Raw genomic sequence first — 21,123 nt, 5'->3', positions numbered from 1 at the left:
ACATTAGCATCCCAGAAGGTTAACACACAGCTGGAAAAATGCGCTTCATATGGAGTTCTGAAGCGTCAGGGTTTTTACAAAGATCCTTTTTCAAAAGGCAGTATGATTCTTTTAATACATTACACTGAATACAAAGTTTTCCTTGGTGCCAGTCAGAATGAATATGCAAATGGTGTGGAATGGGGTGAGTGCAGCCTTTGGAACTTTGAAAAGTTCATTTCCTTGCTTATTCATTCTCAGAGGAAGCATGAACTATGTTTAGCCTGATGACCTTCTGTTCACGATTCTTTTTCTCTAAGGTTAGCTTTAAAGAAAGGCAGGAGCTAGCTGTGCCTGAGCGGTGATATTCCCTTGCATAAAAACTCACAGGCCTCTCAAGAGTGTTTATTGGTTAGACAATGGACCAAAAGTTGTCTCTTTGCTAACTCTAGCCCTTTATTCTTATTTGCAATGTGTTTATCCATAGAAAGAAAGAAAGAAAAAAATTCAAATAGTTTCTTGTCCATTTGAATTACTTTTGCTAGCAAGTTTGAGATGCCTTTAACTTCTGCAGTTAGTTTGGACCAGTTGTGCTATAGGTTTATAGTGGATCGTCACCTCCAGAATCCAGGTCAAAATCTCTAATAAACCTATATGTGTTGACTTCACAGCATGCCAATAACAATCAAAGTTGGATCTAATGGTTTGACGCTATTGAGTCTAGTTAGCTCCTACACAGACAAAAACTCATGTAATTTCTTCATAAGTATAATGTCTTACTTACACATATACCATTGTCTGTAAATTGATTAACAAAATCAAGCTCTGTACTGAGTGTGTATATATTTATAGGCCTTTAGTTAAAAAAAAAACCCTCTGGCCATAAGAATTCTCATTTTGCAGCGAAAGAAACAAGTTCAGAGAGATGGGATGGGATGCTCCAAATCACATGGATCACCAATCTGGAGCCCCCTCTAAAGAGCTACACTCCCTTCTGGGTTATCTGCACCTCTAGGGTGAATTCCATTGTTATCTCACAGAAATGTTTCAGCAGCCTCAGCTAAGCTTATTTGATGGAAATCTGTTCCTGAGGATACAAAAAAGGAAGGTGCCAAGTTAGGGGGAAAATAAAGCTTCAACCTCTAAAACAACAGTTATATACAGTCAGGCAGTCTCTTCAGAAAGATTTCAGTTGATCAAGTTTGACTCTAAACGTTATTGTAAGGAAGCCCTAATTATTAACACAGGTGAGAGCCATCCCTCATCCTTCTCAAAGGCTGGTTGGTGGGGGTGGTGGCACTTAAGTCACCTGAGCCTAATATAGGTGTCTGGCATTGCTAGTTGTTCATAGCCTGAATCTTTAAAAAAAAAAAAAAAAAAAAAAAAAAAAAGAGCGTGGAGTGTGCCTATCCCGGTTTTTGGTCTGATTCAGGCTACCCCACTTGCAAGCCTAACGCAATATTGAAATCCCAATGCCAATTTCCACATTATTGACCAGGAAACGCACGTCTCAAGTGCACCTGCTTATAGATACTTCTACCTCTTATAATGACATTGGGTCACAAACACTATTACTCAGGTCTTCTCAGAGCGCTTCTTTATTGCTCATTTTCTTCAGGAGCAATAGATTTGTGCACAGTGTAACTGGCCACAAAGCCCGCAAAGAACTGATCAGCTGATGCTTCCCGAGTGTCTCAAGTCTACAGACAAGTCTACAGAGTCCCTTAACTTTTTTTCTTTTCCTCTCACCACGGTGGCGAGCAAATTCCCCTGGGACAATCTAGCCTTCTGATAAAAGGGAGCCTCCTGAGTCACCTCTGGCCACGCGGGGGGGGGGGGGGCTTCTATATATCCCCAGGGATATCAGGCTGGAGGGTGTCCGCCTTCGCAGCTTCATATTCTGAAGGTGGGGAGGGGTCGTCCCCGAGTCACAGGCTTGCCAGCTCAGAGTACCCAATTACACTTTCCAGTCACTCCTACGGTACCGTCTCGAGGCCACAGGGCCTTAGGGAAACCGCTAGCGAGAGGGGAATTAAGTATCGGTGGCTACCACGCCTCCCACGTTTCGGCTCTAGCTTCCTACTGGGGAGTTGGGAGGAAACACTAAGGCTCTCCCGCACTGGAGCCCTAGTTCGGCTCCGATCTACCCAAGTTAGAGGCTACGGAAGCACACAGAACTCGGGCGGTGGCAGCACCACCCGATTTTCCGCTTTTCCCGTATAGCTCTTCCGCCCGCGCCTCCCCAGCCCCCGCCCCTCCGCCCTCCTCACAGGAACCAGCGCCCTCGCCGCTCCCGCGCTTCTCTCCGGCCACCCGCAGTGGCCTGCCTTTTATAGGCGCCGCAGCCAATGAGCGCTCTGCTTTCCTTCTGCCCGCCCGCCCGGCCAATCGCCGCGCCCCTTGTGTAATCTTCGGCCCCTCGGCTGCTGTCGGCTATTTTCGTTGTTGCTGGCTTTTTCAGGGGCTGCTCGCTCGCAGCCAGAGACGTTGGGTTTTTTTTCCGGGTTCGGAGCCGTTCCGGATGCTTTAGGCTGCCGGATGTCTGATCTCAGGATAACTGAGGCGTTTCTGTACATGGATTATCTGGTAGGTGCGGGGCAGGGGTGGCGTGTCGCCTTTCGGACCCCGACGTGCCCGTTGTCCCTCCGCCTGGAGGAACAGCCTTTTTGCTTTCTTTCTTTGGGATGGGATGCCTTTGGGGTTCTATCTCCCGTAGCCTGCTCTAGAGCTGTGCCGGGACTCGGAGGGGCGGCAGCCGAGACGGCGGGGCCGCAGGTCCGCGGGGGCGGTGGAGCTGACAGGTAAAGGTGTGGCCCGGGTCAGCTGTGCTGTGGGGCGAGGGTCGCACGGGGTCTCCCCGAGAGATGGGGCCGCGGCGGCGGGGCGTCCCATGACCTCGGTCGGGTTCTTTGCTTTTCTGTGCGCTCCTGCAAAGGACTTTCTTTCGGAGGAAACAGGAGTTTTCCTCTCTGACTTTAGCAGAACTCCAGGTACTATTAAAGAGCCATAACCAGAATGGCTTACTAAGTGCCCGGCAGCTCCGGTCATTTGGTTGTTATTAGATCTCTAAAGCTATGACCTCGGTCGCGGCGGGGTTTTAAAAGCATATTACCATGAAGTAGACGGGACTAAACTGCACCGCAGCCCGGCTAGAACAGGACTGGTAGGGGCAGGCATTGCCTCACCGTTCCTGCTGTGGGCGCATGCCGCCTTTAACCTGCGCACAGATTGGCTCTTGTGCTTTTAGGCCAGGCTTGTGCTGAGAAGTTGAGATGAGAAAAGTACCAGCACAATGCTGGGACTGAATGTAACTTTAAAAATGGACGTGTGTGTGTGTGTGTGTGTGTGTGTGTGTGTGTGTGTGTGTGTGTGTAATTATGCAAGCACCATGTATTGTTCCAGAAATTGTATTTCCCCAGAGCTGCTTGTTTGTGTCCACGGGGATCCTCATTGACATCGGCTGTGTTCGATCCTAAACAATTACCAGGTTTAATCTGTTAGCCGGAATCGCTACTGCATTGTAGAGTTGAAGTAGATGGTTAAAACACTGACCGTCCTGTCATCTTGTTGAACACATGCAGTTTGGTTTCTGACTGCAGATTGGCCTGGCAGGGATTTGCCAGTGCCTTCTAGGAATCACACTTAATGCTGTACTGAGAAAGACTGTGACTGCTTCTATGATCAGGAAACGCTGGACAAGGACTGGCTTTGTAATGCTCTCTTGTATTTGGGCTTAATTTTAGTTTATAGAAAGGAACTGCTTCCCCTAAACCTTCATGGTTTGATGGTCTCGTGGGGAGGGTTGCTGACTGCAGTTAATGCATGACCTTGTGAACGGAGGGGAGTCAAAAATTCTGGGTTCAAGTTCTGTTTTGCTCATTCCCTGGTGTCTGTAACTTCCTCTATCTTTGTGATAAATGGACGTTATCCACCCACTACTGGACCTGGTTAAGGGGTTTATCTGATTAGGAGCATTCTTTAAGATGCAGAGTGCCAAAGTGTAGGTAAAGAGAGTTGCCAAATGTTTCTTAAATATTATTTTCTGAATTAAGTAACTGATTATTTTGTAGCTTGTCTTAAAATACAGTACTATGGTTTTGTCTTGGAGTTTGCCAGAATTAAAGCCAAAGTTTGTTGAGGATAATTACTGAGTAGGAAAGGGTTACATTACCTATACTACTGAAATGTAATTTTGGATACTTAATTAGTAGTTCCTTGAGAGGAAGTCATATAGTTCTGATCGTTTTATTATTTTCTCTATTTCCTGGGTGGATTATAAATCTGCAAATTGCATCACATTGCTGTCTTTGAGGTGCCAAACCCACTAAAGCAGTTAGTGGGGAAAAAAAAAATTGAAGACTCTGGTTAATTACTCAGGCTAATTTCTGGATGGAGAGTCCAAGGATGGGTGGATGAATGTTTGTGGGGCTCTGGGTTTCCTTAAAAGCGGATTAACTTTGTCAATTTACTAACAGTTTTTGTGTAAAAAAATCAGTGGGTCCCAAATTTGACAGGTCTTTTTTGTTTTACCTGCCACTCCTCCACATATCCTATGCGTTCCTATTTTTTAAAAACTCATTATTTTGCCACCTTAACTATGCTTTTTAAAAAAATTCATGACTGCAGTGAAACAGTCCCATAAAAATCATTTTGCTCATCATTGGCAGTGAGAAAAAAGCTCTTAAAGGAAATAATTCAGTTCTTATGAGAGTGCCAAGTATCTGCTGCAAAAAGACTTCAGGAAATCCTTAAATATTAAGGGAAAAAACCCTCCTTAGGTGGTCTTTCTGTTGACTTTTTGCTTATCAGCTCTCAGAGAAAATGATGTTCCATGTTATTCCTTTCAGCTTACCTTTTGTATGGACTTCGTTTGCTTGTACAAAATCTTTATCTGGTGTTTATTAAAAACCAGTTTCTAAAAAATGAAAATCAGTTTTGTTATCTGAGATACTATTTTAAAAATCAATTCCCAAGTTCTTTTACTTATCTGTCAGAGAAAACAGGCTCCTTTCATTCCAACTTGGACTCTTCAGATTTTGCTGAGCTTGTGGACTAGAGTGAGAGCCCCGTCCGTGCACTTGACGGGAATAATGTGTGTGCCATCTCTTCTTTTTAATCAATGTTTGACTTTTCTTGTTGCTGTTGGAAGCTAGAAGAGGGAGTTGTGTGTGAGTCTGTATTGTCCATTGTTCTGTGAACTGGATGTCATCACTTAACCTTTTTTATTTGGAGGGGAGTGCAAAGGAAGAGAAATGACAGAAAGTCAGAGATGCTATTTTTAACAGCTTTTAATAAAGGCTGGGGATATTAAAACAGACGATGAAGCTCTCTGATCATAGAGGCTGCTGTGGATTTCTTAAATGCTCTCAATTAGAGGTGACAGATAAGGTGAGCGATAGTGCCTTAATATTTAAGACAGTTTTTGATATCAGTTTAGGGAAATAGCAGTAATTTGCTTCTCCTAAATAATTATATGTATCACCCGGTGCCCAGTCTTTATTTGTTAAATTGAATGAACATGAGACAGAAAGGACAATTTTTTTCTCTCCAGCTTCTAAACTAAGACAAGATAAAATCTGTTTGGATTAGGTGTTTGGCTCTGGGGAATGCAAAATGTATCTTTTCTTGTTAACTTTTAAGTTTCTCAAGATATTATCTGTTTAGCCTCGGTGGCAATTTAAATATAAAAATCTCGGTTTTCTAGTTGAAGAGGGAATCTCCATGGCCCGCTGCATCCCTTTTTCCCATTTTCATGATGGGCTTTAAAGGCCACGTTCACTCCTGTCAGATCTGTGGGTAGCTATTTTGCTGCTATTCCAACAGGCAGTACCAGCATCTCTCTCTCCCTCTCTCCTGACAGGTGGAACTAGTAAGACAATGCGTGGAGCTTTTTGAATAAGGTAGAAGAAAACAGTCATGTTATAATGAAAGAGAAAAACATGTCTACCAGGTTTTCCTGAAAGGTTGGACAAGGTCAATTCTAGATTCCTTTTCGTTAAAAGTTCTTTGTGTCCTGACTCATGTTGGTTGGTCTGAATTTCACCTTTTTCTCCCTTCTGCCATCCAAATAACAGCAATGAAATTTATTAGGCTTTGTGTAATGCTAATGATGATTACATGAGATGTGGTTTATAAACCGCACATTGCTTTTCAGAGGTAGAATGTTAAGGGACTGTGGTTACATGGCTGATGTTATTCTTACACCTTCTGTGTGTTGACTATTATTGCTCAGTGGTAAATACTGGACTACTTTTTAAATTAGTCTCAGTGTATGGAAAGATATAGAGTGTAATCAGCAAGTTAGAAAGTCACAAGACTCTCTTGAGGGTTGTTTAATACCTATAAAACTGAAACCACACTCTGATATTTTCCTTAATCCATTAAGCAAATATTTCTGGAACCCCTGCTTTGTGCATGACCCTGAAAGTCATGATGGGTGAGCCCCCAGCTGGGTTGCCCTTGGCTGCAGGACCGGCAGGCAGGTGGCTCTACAGGAACCTGTGGCAGGACAGGTTAGAGAGGCATGTTGGGGAGGAGGCACTTCTCAATGTGCTCCTTGGCTTTCTGGTAGGTTTCTCTTGTATGCACTTCTTTGTTTTATTGTGCACTAACATGCAAAGTTGCTTGAAAATGTGACAACTAAAAGTGCTTCATTAGTTTTGGGTACTTGCTTGTCAGATAATGATCATTGCTTGTGTATGCTGGGTTTGGAATTAAATAAGACAGGGTTCTAAGTTTCTTCCTTGTATAGGCTGGTGAATCTGGCCTAGTTTATTGATGACAGGCTATACCCGTCATAAAAAATTGTGTGTCAATGGTGAAGATCAGGTGAGAGAAGGCAGATGGATCAGCACAAATCCATCACCATTTGCAGGATAAAAATCAACTCATCAGCCAGTCAAGAACAGAAACTTGTGATGTACACAGAGCCCTTAGGTGCTACTAAGTTGTAAATGAGCCCTTTTGAAAAGAGGAGTGGAGGTACTTTTGTGACTTCATCTGATGTTCTGTGTCTTAAAAATGTGCTGTTTTTAACCCTGAATAACCCTGAATGACTGTGAACATTACAACTTGTGTGTTGTGACTGTGATCAAACTGACCATAAAGTGATGACATAGGCCAAACATTTTTTAGTCTTAACTGCAACTAGATTAGTCATTCACGTAAATATTCTTTTATTAACAAATCATAAGAATAATGGGAACACAGTTCTCATAGCAAAAAAGTTTTAAAAGCATCCAGACCATTAGGCAGGAACTTTAGATATGAAGACGGTAACTCTGGTACTCGACTTTGTGTTGTTCCAGTCTTGGAGCATTGAGTCCCAGGAGAGGACACAGACATGGTTCACGTCCTCTGGTACTTGCATTCTGAAGGACTCCTAAGCCACTGCTGTGGGCGGGGGAGATTAAGCATATGAGTTATGAGGGTAAGATCAGTTAACATTTATTGAGCACTTACTGCATGCCAGATCCTGTAAGTGCTTTCCACGTGTTAGGCATTAAACCAAGGCTCAGAAAAGTTGTGTAATTTCCCCCAGTTCACACAGCTAACAAGTAATAGAGCTGAGATTGTGGCCTTAGAACCCTTCCTGTTCGCCACCTTCATTCCATCTTGGTGTTAAAGCTGTTGGAATGCAGTTGACATTTTTACGGTGTATTTCATGTAAATACTCTGCTACTGCTAGAGTAAAGAAACCGGGGCCGGGAGCAGGCTAACTGGCATTCCCACGTGCTTGAGGGCTTGGCTCTTCTATTTAAATGACTGTTAAAAGAGAAGGCTGGAAAGACAACTGTGTTGTGTCCTGAGTATCCTGCCCCATGATGTCCTGACTCTGGTCACTGAGGTGAGCTTTAGCATCTGATGTTGTCAAGTGACCACAAGTGGGTTTCCAGACAACCCTGGTACTTCGCCCCCTAGTGCCACTTCAGGGGCACCTTCAGAGCCACAAGCCCCAGTCGTCTTCTGAAGAGGTCCCTGAGACTCTTGTTTATTTGAAGTTGGCTGTGCTCCTTAACCAGATGCTGCCTGAGAAGTGGGGCTGAGCCCAGCAGATGCTCGGTCCCAAGTAGACATTTGCTTATGGATTTCACTTGGGCAAAGTCTCCTGATGACATTAATTCTGAAGGGTTTGTTTTTGAGGTAGACTAGAAGGAAGGAAGGATTTTTAGGGAGGGTCTGGTAACTGCATCTTGCTTAACAAGAAAATCATTTTCTCCTGATACTTCTCACAAATGGAGTTAATGACAGGCTTTTCTTTTGGAGCCTGCAGCCCCCCTAGTTATGCTGTGGCTCTGCCCTGGCGTCTCTCCAAATGCTTCTGATATTTGAATGAGTCTCAGAAGCCCAGTTTTCAGTGACTCTCATTTCTGAATATCTGCAAAGGGTTTGAGCACATTTACTTCTGGCAGGGCTGGCTTCAAGGGCATGTGGCCATGGGGCCTGTGCTTAGAATGGCTCTCATACTTGGCTTAATGCTGTGGTTACCATCTTGAAACTTAATTTGAAGCACTTTGTAAATATTTTCATCATCTGAATCTATAAACTGCATCAGTGCAGGGTACTTTGCTGTCTTGATGATCATTTTATCGCCAGTATTTGGTCTGATTCCTGGTAAATAGGGAACTGTGTACCAAGTACAATGCAAAGTGTTTTACTTGCTTCACATGATTTAATCCTCCCAACAGTCCTGTTAACCAGAGACTACTGATTTACGCAAGACTAACTGACTTAGAAGAGAGGGAACTTGAGGCTCTGGGAGGCAGAGCATTGACCCAGATCACGTAACCAGTGGAGTGTCAGGGCTAGGGAATGAGCCTAGCTTGGTGGATTTGAAGTCCATTCCAGTAAGCATTGTTCAGTACTGCCTGCCCAGTGATCATTATAGTTGAGGGCCTGAGTGAGAGGGGCCATGGATCAGACACAGGGCTTGGAATTGAGAGGCCACTTGATGGCTGCTGTGACCTGGTCACCTGGGAGAAGCCCTCCTGGGAACTCAGTGACAGCCCTGCTCCAGTTGGGGAAAGTGTGTGAATTTGTACCTTAAGGTGAGAGAGTTTGCTCACTGATCCACTCTCTCCTTCACCCTTGTGCATAAGCGTTGCTGCCCGGCTCTTTGGCTCACAGCCAAACCAAGTAGATGGTATACTGACCTTTAGAAGTAGGGCTCCAATGGACAAGGGAGTGGAGGTGTGTATCAAGCATCAGAATGAATTCAACTTAAGAACAAGCTGCCTTTGACCCCAACCAAACCCCAAATTCCAGCCAGAGGCCTATTAGAAATAAGTACAGGTTGTAGTATCGTTTTTGCAAAGTTGTGCCACTTAACACTGTTAAACCTAATCAATCCAAATTAAAGCTAAGCATGCTCCCATAACTAGTTTGGTCCTCACCGTATCCCATCTTTATAAAGGCTCCATGTCGTAGCTCAGCTCGTGGTGGGGGAAGGGGGACTTCCAAGTTCTCAAAAGGAGCCACCCTAAATCCTCTGTCCAAACCTTTACCCTGCCCTCCTGCTTTCCACCCTGAGACAAGTCAGTCTTACCAAGGAGGTAGGACTTGCACCATTGTCTCTCGGAAGTTATGCCAGATTTTAATAATAACTCGTCAACTGAAGAGTTGGATTTGCAGAACAGTCTCATTTATCAAGTTCCTTTGTACCTAGATTTGCTGGGAATGGTTCTGACTTCTGGATTGCTTCACTCAGGACTGGGGATTTCTGTCCTAGCAACTGTGCCCATGTCTCCCTCAGAGGGATCCCCAGGGGCTCTTTTCAGCAGGATAGCTGCTTCTCCAGCCTCTCTGGGGGAGCCATCCCGTGACCACTAATTGAGGCCCAGAAGGGCTGCACCTGTTCCCCATCAATCTACAGATGCAGTCGGGGGCTAAAATGAAATACAGTTCTTGCAATGTTTTATTTTTGATAAATACAGGTATTCAGAGACATGAAGAAAATAAGAAAACACTTCTGTGTACCTCCTTCCCCAATTGAAGTTGTTAACATTTTGCCAACTTAACTTAAGAATTCTGGTGCTCTTTTAAAAAATGAAGGAAACTTTAAGGTGAGAGCCTTGTGCTCCTCCTTGCTTTCTTCTTCCACCCTCCTCAGTGGTGACAGCTGTCCCAATGCTAGTGGGGATCATTCTCGTGTATGTTTTTGTATTTTGATTGTCTTTACATGTATACATAAACAGTAGATAGTATTGTGTATGTAGCACTCTTCTTGAAACTTGTTTTACTTCTCTAATTTTAAGATTAATGTTATTGTATATATTAGTAGATACTGTTTTATATTTCCAGTTTGGATATTATCATTTCTGGTTTTATATGTAGAGATCTTATTTGGATTTTGTGAGAAGCCCAAAGAAGAGAATAGGTGTTGATTTTGAAGTGTGATTTTGTGTGTTTCCTTGTTTTCAGTATGAGACAATGAGCCATATAACTTTAATGAAACATTATTATGTGCATTTCAGTCTTTGATTCATCAGTTTGTTTTACAGTTTACAACATTTTGTAATCTTATTAGCACAGGTACATGTACATATATATTCTTGCCTGTGTAAGGAATGAGATTATTTTCGTAACATTATTCAAGTAAAAGCACAGTGAAGCTATTTGGAAAGCACAGCAAAGCACAATGGAAAAAATACATATCTGTAATCCAAACAACCCACAGAGAACCAGTTAATATTTCTCAACCCTGCATTATAATGAAGATAAAATCTTATAACTTACTTTTTACACTTATAAATGTTTAAATTTTAAGTTTCTCTTCTGCAATATTAATTTTCTGCATTATACCCATAAACCAGTTTTCTTAACTAATCAACTTTTCATTGAATATTTTATTTTGGTTCCAATTTTTGTTTATATTATAAATAATGCTGCAATGGCCATTCCATATAAACTCTTGGTTATTTTAGGATAGTGTATTGTAGGGATCAGTAGTTCTATGGTACTTTAATGAGTCTTACTACAAAAAGAGGTTTCAAAGCCAAATAAGTTTGGAAACTGGGTCAAACAAAGCTAAACAAGTCTCTTTATTGTACAGCCTTTAATATGCAAGTGTACATGTTGAGTCTGTAAAAGAGAGATTATTACATGCAGTGCTTCTATTCCTTTGGAGTATTTGTATGATCAAGTTCTAGAAGTAGATTATGTAGAATCAAAAGATACTTGCATTTTAAAGCTTTGATATGTTGGTTAAATAAGTTAATATTTGTATTGAACTTAGAACCGTGCCTGGATATAATCAGCTGCTGATAAGTCAAGTTATATTATAATACAGCTGGTGATAATGATGATAATGAATACTTATTGAGAATTTACTCTGTCCTAGATTCTGCAGGAAGTGCTTCATAGGCACTCACCATTTGTTTAGTCCTTTCAGCAGCCCCCTGAGAGGTGTAGGAAGTAGTATTCCTGTTTTATGGCTGAGAAAACTGAGGGTCAGGAGGAATTGAGTGTAATCACAACGGCCTTAGTTGTTATGAGGGTTGGTGACAGACACATCTGTAATCTTAATCTACGTATTTTTATTATTGTGATAGAGAAGAGTAAGTTTGAAGTCCTATATTTGATTCCCAGGTGTTTTCCCAGGTATTCCACCTATTACTTGTGTGGCATAAGGTGTTTTCCAAATGTCAGTCCATAGCAAAATGAAAAAATCAGGAGAGTGTTACAAAGTAACCGTACATTTAATTTACAGACTTAAAAAGTTGATATATCTTAACTTTTTGTAGATATCAGAATATACTGTCTATTCTGATGATAGTGAATGATAGTATCTCTCTCTCAAAATGTCATTACTTGGCAGAATAAAAAGATGACAGTTCTTATCTGTTCTCAAGTTTGTATGTATGTATGAATGTATGTATATATTTAGAATGAACTTATTTCTAAAACCCCAAATACTGGGAACCTGGTCTAAGACAAATTAATCCAAACCACAGTTTCCTCATTTGAAAAATTCAGGTAGCATCAGAGCCTCTGTGATGATTACTGATTGTTTTTATTAGTACTAAAGTACTTTATTAAAAAAATCGCGTTATAATTTCTATACTGATTGGTGTAAGAGTCCATGTGACTCAATAAAATAATATCAACAGAAGTGGGGGCAAGTGTAGATAAAGTGAGTCTCTCTCTCCTTGTTTATGTCCTTGATTCCCTCCCTCCCCCCACCCCGGCCCTTTAGTGACACTTCAGGGATTTTTTTGTTCACCAAAAATGGCAGTGTACAATTTTTGTGAAATAATGTAACTAAACATTATGTAGGAGCACATCTTCGTTGTACGTTTTAAGAGCTGGGCACCAAAAAGTTGTCCTTGAGCTAGGACAAAACAGAGTTTTTGGTCTGTTCTGCAGATTACTCATTTTAGCATTTCTAGTCCCAAAAAGAATGTTGAAATTAATTTTTACTATCACTTAATTTTTTATTTCTTCCTTTCTTTCTGCTCTGATTCGGGTATTTTTAAAGATAGCAATTATGACTAGTGAATGAAAATCTTATTTACCAAAAAACTTTAACATAGGGCTTTTTTGAAGTTTGAATGAGATAGTGTATATATTGTACTTCTTGAACATAAGGTGTTCATATATAAATTCATTTGTGCTTGTATCTTATAGCCACCCCCAGGTGGAGATATAAAACATTTCTAATATCCCAGAAGGCTCTATTGTGTTCCTTCCCAGGCAGTACTGACATAGATTAGTTTTGCCTGATTTTGAACTTCATATAAATGGAATCACAAATATGTGTGTTTGTGTGTGATTACTTTTACTCAAGCTACCTGTGTAATCCATCCACATTGCATGAATTAGTAGTTTCTTTTTTATTGCAATGTAATGTTGTGTGAATACACTATTACTAATCTATCCATTCTATTGTTGATGGGTACTTAGATTGTTTCCGGTTTGGGGATATTTGGACTTAAGCTGCTACAAACATTCTTGTACATGTTTTTGGTGGAAATAAACACTCATTTCTGTTGAGTAAAGTGGAATTTCAGGTGCAAAGGGCCAGTGTGTGTTTAGGTTTATTAAATATTGCCAGAGATTTTTCCAAAGTCGTTCTACCAATTCAACTTCTACCAGTTGTGTAAGAGTTTTAGTTATTCCGTATCCTCACCAGTAGTTTTTACGTTGTCAGTCTTTTACTTAACTATTCTGATGAATGTGTACTCCAAAGAAATTTAAAGTCACTCAGAGCTACTTTGATATGTTCAGGCACGAGAACAGTACAAGAGGATTATAAGGCAGATTTTTTTTTAATTTGGAGAAATTACTTGGGCATATTCTGAAGTTCCTACATTATTTAGTTGTGTGATTCATTTGAAAATTCTGACATGCTGAGGAGATACTATGGGGGCCAATTGACCTAATTGTATTCCTGGCTTTGTAACCAACTCAGTGTGAGGTTTGGGCAAACCAGTCAATGTCATTGTCTTTAATTTCTTCATCTATAAAAAGATGGGATTAATGGGATAATCCCAAATGTTTCTTTTATTTCAAATTTTTTTTCAGCATTTTGTGTCCTTCTTGGAATAGCTATCTTTTTCCTCCTTCTTTCTAATTCTTTGATTTAAGTGATCATAAAGTTTCCTTTATGTAATTTATCATTCATTCACTCAATCAACTCTAATTTTTTTATAAGCCTTTTTTAAGTTCTGGTGCTGCCCTGGGCACTGGGGATATACAAGTGAATAAGACATTGGCCTGCCCTCAAAGAACATATGCTCTTGTGGAAATGAAAAATAAGCAATTACATTTTAAAGTGGCATATTCTATTTAGAGGGAAATAAAGGTTCCTAATGGAATGTCTGCAAGGGAAACTTAACCTAGACTTGAAGGCCAAGGAGAGTTTTTCAGAAGAGTCATTTTTAATCCACAGCATTGAAGTTGGGCAGAGTTGGCAGTGACAAGCAGGGCCAGGGCCAGGGCCAGGGCCAGGGCCAGGCAGAAGGAACAGGTTGTGCAGAGACTTTGGGGGTGAGTAAACCCATCACACAAGGAACTCTAAGGCATCACTCAGTGTGCCTGGAGCAGAGTCAGGCACAGTGACTACCCTTAAGCTGCAGAGTCCATTTATGGTCACATTCTGGGAACCTTTCAAGTTTGCCTAGTGTGACATGGTCAGCTCTGGCTGCAGTGTGGAGGATTGGAAAGGGCAGCCAGACTGGAGGAAGATGCTGATCTGATTCAGGAATGAAATGAGGATATTCACAGCCAGGCAGGGCAGGAAGGATGCAGAAAAGTAGCTGGATTTAAGCAACATATGAGAATTGCCAGAATTTTGTAATAGGATGTAGAAGATGAAAACAAAGGAGGTCTTAGGGATAGTTTTCAGGTTTTTGGTTTTAAGCATTGTTTATCTATTATTGAGTAACAGACTACCTTAAAACAGTGGCTTAGTAGGTGGTTTTTTTTTTTTTTCACTTTTTTTTCATTCATGAATTTGGAGGTAAATTGGGTTCAGCTAGGCTGTTCTTGCTCAGGATCCCTTATGAAGTTGCAATCAGACAGTGGCTAGGGTCATCTCAAAGCTTCTTGGCATGCTGGTCTGGCACCTGGGCTGGGAACATGCAATTCTGGGGGCTGGAAAAGTGTGGACTCCTAGGCTGTCTCTCTTCATGTGGTCTTTCTAGTGGTGTTAGTAAGAAGCTGCATTGCCTACACTCAGATTGAAGGCTCACAGTGTGACTATACCAAGAGAAATTGGTGGAAGCTGCTTGTTTTTTCTAACCAGCCTCAGCAGTCTTGCAGCATGACTTGTACAACAGTATGTGCATTGAGGCAGTCACAAAGGTGTGCTCGGGGCCAAGGGCAGGAGATGGACATCATGTCTCGATTGTGAGAAAGAGAATTTATGGGAATGTTTTAGAACCACCACAGCCATCACGGAGGCTAATTGGGTCATGTACTGTGGTAGGTGACACTTGAAGGAATAGCACGTGGGGAGAGACAGAAAATGAGTTTGTTTTTGGAGTTTGTGTTGCTTGTGCGAAATCCACAAAGTTGAGGCTTCACATAAGTAGGTGGGATCTCAAAGATGAGTTTTGAATGTGTCATTAAAAATAATATGTAGCATTGTTACTTGCCATACATATCCTGTATTATTAAATCATCATGTGGGAGGCACAGTGCTAAGTGTTTTTCATGCATTATTTATTCCCATTACCATTTTAGAGATGAGAAAACTGAGGCTTAGAGAAATTGAGTGCCATGCCTAAGATGTGATGGAGTCAGAATTTGAATCTGGGTCTGGCTCATGTCTGACCTTGCATTCTTAACTACTTGGATGGTAACTGAAGCCATGGCCATGTCTGAGCTTGCCCAGAGAGGGTTGTGCAGGGTGGGGAGGGAAGAACCTGAGGTAGCCCAGTGCCTCGGTCAGTGCCAGCACATAGTAGGCACACAATTTTCATGGGATCAGCACAAGGAAAGGAAACTCAAACAGAGCCCAAGAGAAAGAGGACTGAAAGGTATGGAGAAAACCTGGAGGGTATCTGGAGAGTGCTGTGTCGAGCAGGCTGAGAAGGGAGACTTTCCAGAAGGAGGAAGTGGCCAGTTGTGTCACGTGTGGCCCAGAGATCGTGGAAAATAATGACTGCAAGGTGACCGCTGGATTCACATCAGTGGTGACCTTGACCAGAGCACTCTTGGAGGCCTGGTGGGAAGTGAGGAAATGACGCCGCTGAAGGTGCAGTCTTGTCCAGAGGTTTCACTATGGGAGAGAAGGCCACCAGGGCTGGAACTGGAGGAGCGGGGGCTGGAGGGGCGGCCTTCCTTTTTAAATGGCACTGAACTGGAGATGGTTAAATGCCGATGAAGTGGAATGTGAGGTCATCTTGCTGAGTGTGATGAAATGTGGTGGTGTAGGGGGTTGAGCTGAAGAAGCTGTGGTGGAGAATGAGGGCGAGGGCTGACCAGGGACACAGGCACATTGGTCACCATGTACTGTTGAAGCCAGAGACCATGAGTGAACAAGGACACCGATCTGGTGGCTGTGGGACTCTTTCTTTCTCTTCCAGGCTTTATAGCTGTTTGGGTGTAGGTTTACAGGAGGTAGACAGATTGATAAGGGTTGGGATTTTTCCAAGGCGAGTCAATGGATGGATAATGGGGTAGAGGGACTTCGGACACTGGCAAGAGAATAGTTGAAGTGTTAGACTGTCATGATCTCCGAGTTGGTGGAAAGGAAGGAAGGGCGGGTAGAAACTAGAGGATACAAGGGTTGGGTGGTCTTGACAAGGCTGAACAAGAAGTGTTATTTGGAGTAACTTCAGAAAGCTGGAAGAAGAGAAGGTTCAAGGCAGGAGACAGGGTGGATGAATTTAAGACTGCAGAGGCAGAGCGGTTCTCCGAGGGGATGCTCCTGCATGGCTGCGGTTGGCAGCGGGAGAAATGGCGAGGCTAGGAAGTGGAAGAGGAAATACCACCAGGGTGCTGGATGGAGCGTCCTGTGAGTGGTGAGTTCACCAGGACCAGAGCAGTATTTAGGCTGGATCAAAAGGCCGAGGCAGACTCAAGAATTGTCAGTGAAGGAGGGGAAGGTTGGCCAGTGTCATCACAAGGAGAGGTAGGCAGCGCTGAGTGTTAGAGCTCATGGCCCTGAGTCCTGAAAGGAGTAGGGGGGGAGGAGATCCTGGAGGGTGATGTGGAGGGACTGAGTTGGGCTGCAAGAGGGGGCATTTGACAAAGCTTTTGTGGGCGTAGCGGAGTTTGTTTCATGGTTGAGTGTGGCAGGCTTTGGGTTGAACTGCCTGGCTCTACCGCTCGAACTGTAGCTTTGGCAAGTGATTTAACTTCTCAGTCCCTCACTTCCCTTCTCTGTAAAATGTAAACCTCTTGGGTTTGTTGTGAGGATTAACTGAAAGAATACATGTGCTCTAGAGCAGTGCCTGACACCTCTCTCTCTGCCACCAGTCTTGCTGTCATCATAGCAACAATAACGAACAACCCTTCACAGCGTTTCTGTTGGAAGGCACTTTCTAAGGGCCCAATGAAATAGCTATCATCTATTTTTCAAATGTTAAAACTGAGACATGGAAAGATTTAGCAGCGTGGTTAAGGAAATAAAGCTAGTTAGTGGCAGAATTAAGCTTTGAACCCAGGAAGTCTTGCTTCAAAGCCGTCCCTCTTGTCCAGTACTGAATAATGCATATTAACTACACCACCATGCCCACCTGTACCACCACCACCACGGCTGAGGGTTCTGGAAAGGCTGGGAGGTGGTACTAGTGTGGGGTTGGCTTGGTGGAGAGGAGGAGCAGAGCTGTGTTGGGTAGGGATAACTGTAATCTGAAAGACGATGGGGTCAGGTGGATGTTTTCCAAAAATAATTTGATCTAACAGTTCCCTGGTCAGGGAGGTGGGAGAAAGTAGGCCCCAGTTAGTTGTGCAAGGAGGGAGTCCTAGTTCAGCTAAATAAACCCACAGCTCAATTACTTTATTCTTAAGACCCCCAGCCTGAACTTTTCTGCTAAAAGTGATTGCATTTCCAAAGGCGTTTTGGTCCCTGGTAAGTGAGGTGACTGGACTCTCTCAGGGGACTCTCTGGACATCTGTCTCTATCACACAGCTGCATCTCCTAGGAGGGCACCTGGGGTTTGGGTCCTAGGCTCCCAGGGCAGAGAACTGGTGGTTCGAAGTGCTGAGTCCTGGAACTGCCCTGAAAGGTCGGGGGCAGCTTGTTGGAGCCGGGAGTTGGCTTTGTGAAGGCAGCCTGCTTAGGGCTGCTTTGTCAGGGCAGCCTGTGAGCTAACCTGCATGTGACGTGTCTGGAACAATCACACAGTATCTGGATATGTTGTTAATGAAGCTGCGATGGGCTGTGTGATCTGGCTTCTATCTAGTTAGAATGATCACTGAGTATAGTGTTGCAGAAATTATTTTTGGTCAGAGTTCACCTTTTCCCTCCTATTCTTCTTTAAGCCATCTTTCTTGCAGTCTTCCACCACTGAGACTGTATTGAGGCTCCTTCCAAGGCTGCTCCTGGAGCTACCTTAGACAGTCATGCCCAGTGGACACAGCACAGAGGTGCCTGGCCAAGGGGGCAGGCACGGCTGAAATCCAGCCCCTGCCCAGCTTGCCATGGTCCCTGTTGTGCGCTGGCACAGAGGTGCTAATGGGCTCGCTATGGCCTTGCCTCAGGCCTTGGTTCCTGTCTCTGTCACGGGACAAAGCACTGTGTGTCATAGTGCAGGGCTGGGTTTTGGGTCTCCTTGTATCCCCAGAGCCTGGCACAGGGACACAAGATAGCTACTATGTCAATGATTGGGCTGAGAGGCTGCACAGAGTGATATTTGAGGTTGTTGACCTTGGAGTCAGACTGCATTTGTATTCTAGCTCTGTCACTTACCTGTTGCGCAACCTCCGTGCCTCAGTTTCCCCGTATGCAAAATGGGCGTAATAATAGCACCCACCTCTCAAAGTTGAATTAAACATATAAAGCTCTTAAAAGAGAGCCTAGTACCATAAGCACTATAAAAGTGTTTGCTATTATTGAATTGGAACTTTCTATGGAAAACAAGGACTTTGGTACTGTTGTCACCAAAAGGATCCCGCTCTTATTCTATTCATTTTTGCAATACCAGCTTTTCAAAAATCTTTCTGCCTCCACCTAATAAACATAGCACAGAGAACCAGGTTGAAGCTATTGCTTGTTGCTGTGTTAAGTGTAGCAGTTTCTGATTTACAGGGGTGAGAGGTCCTCATGGCCTAGGGTGGCCCACGGCTCTCTGCCGGCCCGTCTGCTTGCAGCTGCTACGTAGTTTGGCCAAATGGGGCAGCTCACTTGAAACTTAGTGGGCAAGGTCTCCGAGGTCCTCCTGTAGAATGATACTATGTGTGGAGCTCTCAGCTTCTCTTTGGTTGGTGTCAAACAGTTTGAAAGTCAAGTTTCTGCTTTTGAGAACTTTTCTTCCTGGTATGTGATTGGCCAGCTCCTTTATCTCTTTTTCCCTTAGGAATGTTTCCTGCGAAGTAACACATGATGGAGGACAGTGCACTAGGCTGATTTATTGGCTAATATTGTCATCTTAAATCTTCCCTGAACGTGGCTGGTTCTTTTTCAAGTCATGATGCTAGACAGAGGAATGCCTCTTGTGATGACTGAGATTCCCTTTCTGTTTTATGTATGAACATTGTACGTCTGTATTGTTCACCAGTAACATTTCTCTTAGTGTAATGTAATTTTCTCCATGATTGTTGGGTTTTCAAGATATGTGTTCTAAAGATTGGGTCACTCCTGGGTTTCCTTGGTTTTTCTGCCTTTTTCAGGGCCCCTGTCAGCTGACCTTGGGCTGTGGGCAGGGTTACTTCATGAACCTGAGTTGTTCCCGTCATTTCTGTGTACTTGGGCTGCAGTTTTTCTGCAGCCTGACTGTGTAGGAAAGATTCCTGTGCTAGTGATGTTTTAGTTTCCTCCCAAATGTGTCTGTATTTGGGGGGAATGCCTAACTATACTGGTCATCTTTGGAAATACCCACGGGTGAATATTTTCCATTTCTTGTCTTCTGAGAGCTCCCTTCTTACTGAACTTTATTGTAAATAATTATGTGAGTGTAATATCCACTTTGAATATTTCATATGACAGACTTAGTAAAAATTTTCTCTTTTGATTTCCATATTGAGAAGAGATCTTCAGCTTCTGACTTTAAAACTTCAAATTGGATTCTTTGTTATATAGGTGAGCACAAGCGTAATGAAACAAGTTGCTTAAACGTGGAGGTTATGAAGAGCTGTGTAAGAAGTGATGTATATCTTAATTCTTTTACAAAAGTTGTCTTGAACAAACTTTTTGAAGGAATGATGGAGAAAAAGGATTAAGAAGTTTTAACAAGCTCAGTGACAATCTAAATCTCTCCTGTGTTTTAAAGCCATTCCCTTCTATTTCCCAAATCCAGAGTGCTTCAGAGTTTATCTTTGAGGCAAAGGTCATTTATGCCAATTGTTTTATATTATTGCAGTGATTTTAAAGCAACAACAGCAGCAGCAACAACAAATGAATATTCTAAGAGTGGGTGTGGGTACAGATAGTAAGAACAAACTAGTAGTTATCCATGGGGAGAGGGTAGGGGGGACAGGCAATATGAAGTAGGAGATTAAGAGTTTCAGATTATGTATAAAATAAGGTACAAGGATATATTGTACAACATGGGAAATATAGCCACTATTTTATAATAACTGTAAATGGAGTCTAACCTTTAAAAATTGTCAATCACTATATTGTATACCTGTAAGTTATATTGTACTTCAGCTGTACTTAGTCTGTAGATTAAACCAAAATAAAGAGCTTTCAACTGAAAAAAAAAAAAAAGGACACATGGGTAGCATTTTCCTGGGTATTTAAAATTAACAAGGACTTTTGTTGACTAAACAACATTTTAATCAGTGTTTATTTGCTTGAAATGAAACATAGTGACGTCAAGTCCTTGATTTTAATTCAGATGAATGGCCCTGTGTTCAAATACTTTGTTATAGCAAGAAAAGGATCTGCTAGGTTTTAAAATATTCCATGAAGGTTGGATGTCAGGGTAGGTTTGGGGAAAAGAAGAGTCCTGCTCTCTCTTCCTCCCATCTTTCCTCCCTCCTTCCTGTCTGAATTTCTCACTCAACAAATATATACTGGGAGCTTAATTTTGGTAGGTACTTGGACGTCACAGATAATACAGAGACAAGGCCTTTAGCTACTGCACAATATGGCCATAACACTGAATGTAATACCGCTCTTCCCTGAGGGAAAACACTGGATGATGGGCAAGATCGGGGCGGACAGACTTTTCCTGTAAAGGGCCAACTAGTAAATATTGTAGGCTCTGCTCAGCTACTTACTGCTGCTAGTGTTGCACAAAAGCAGCCCTGGAGAATACATCAACAGAGGGATGTGGCTGTGTTCCAATGAAACTTTATTTCCCAAAACAGGCAGTGGGCCAGGTTTGGCCCTTGGATTCTAATTGGCCAACCTCTGGACTGGTAAAATAGAATAGACCTCCTTGAAGAAGAGAGGCAGTGTTTCATGGTATTTTTCACTGACATCGGAGTTTTGGTTTGTGTACTCGCAGGATGGATTCCTTTAAAGAAGGAGGCAATATGATCAGTGGCTTTGATTATTAGAAGGACATAAATACTGTCCTGTATTGAATC

General features: G+C 42.6%; 1 protein-coding gene across 1 annotated transcript in view; it reads left to right on the top strand.

Moving 5' to 3' along the window:
• Positions 1-2,406: 2,406 nt before the first annotated feature.
• ARL15 (ARF like GTPase 15) overlaps positions 2,407-21,123 on the top strand; it is a 372,934-nt gene continuing 354,217 nt past the window's right edge. The window contains exon 1 of the mRNA XM_074358035.1: positions 2,407-2,565. Within this exon, the coding sequence (XP_074214136.1) occupies positions 2,518-2,565 (48 nt within the window). The 5' untranslated portion in view covers positions 2,407-2,517. The remainder of the gene's footprint in view (positions 2,566-21,123) is intronic.

The sequence above is a fragment of the Camelus bactrianus genome, chromosome 3 (assembly GCF_048773025.1).
Source record: "Camelus bactrianus isolate YW-2024 breed Bactrian camel chromosome 3, ASM4877302v1, whole genome shotgun sequence".
NCBI lineage: Eukaryota > Metazoa > Chordata > Mammalia > Artiodactyla > Camelidae > Camelus > Camelus bactrianus.
Note: the sequence above shows the minus strand (reverse complement) of the source record. Positions and strands in the feature narration are given on the sequence as shown.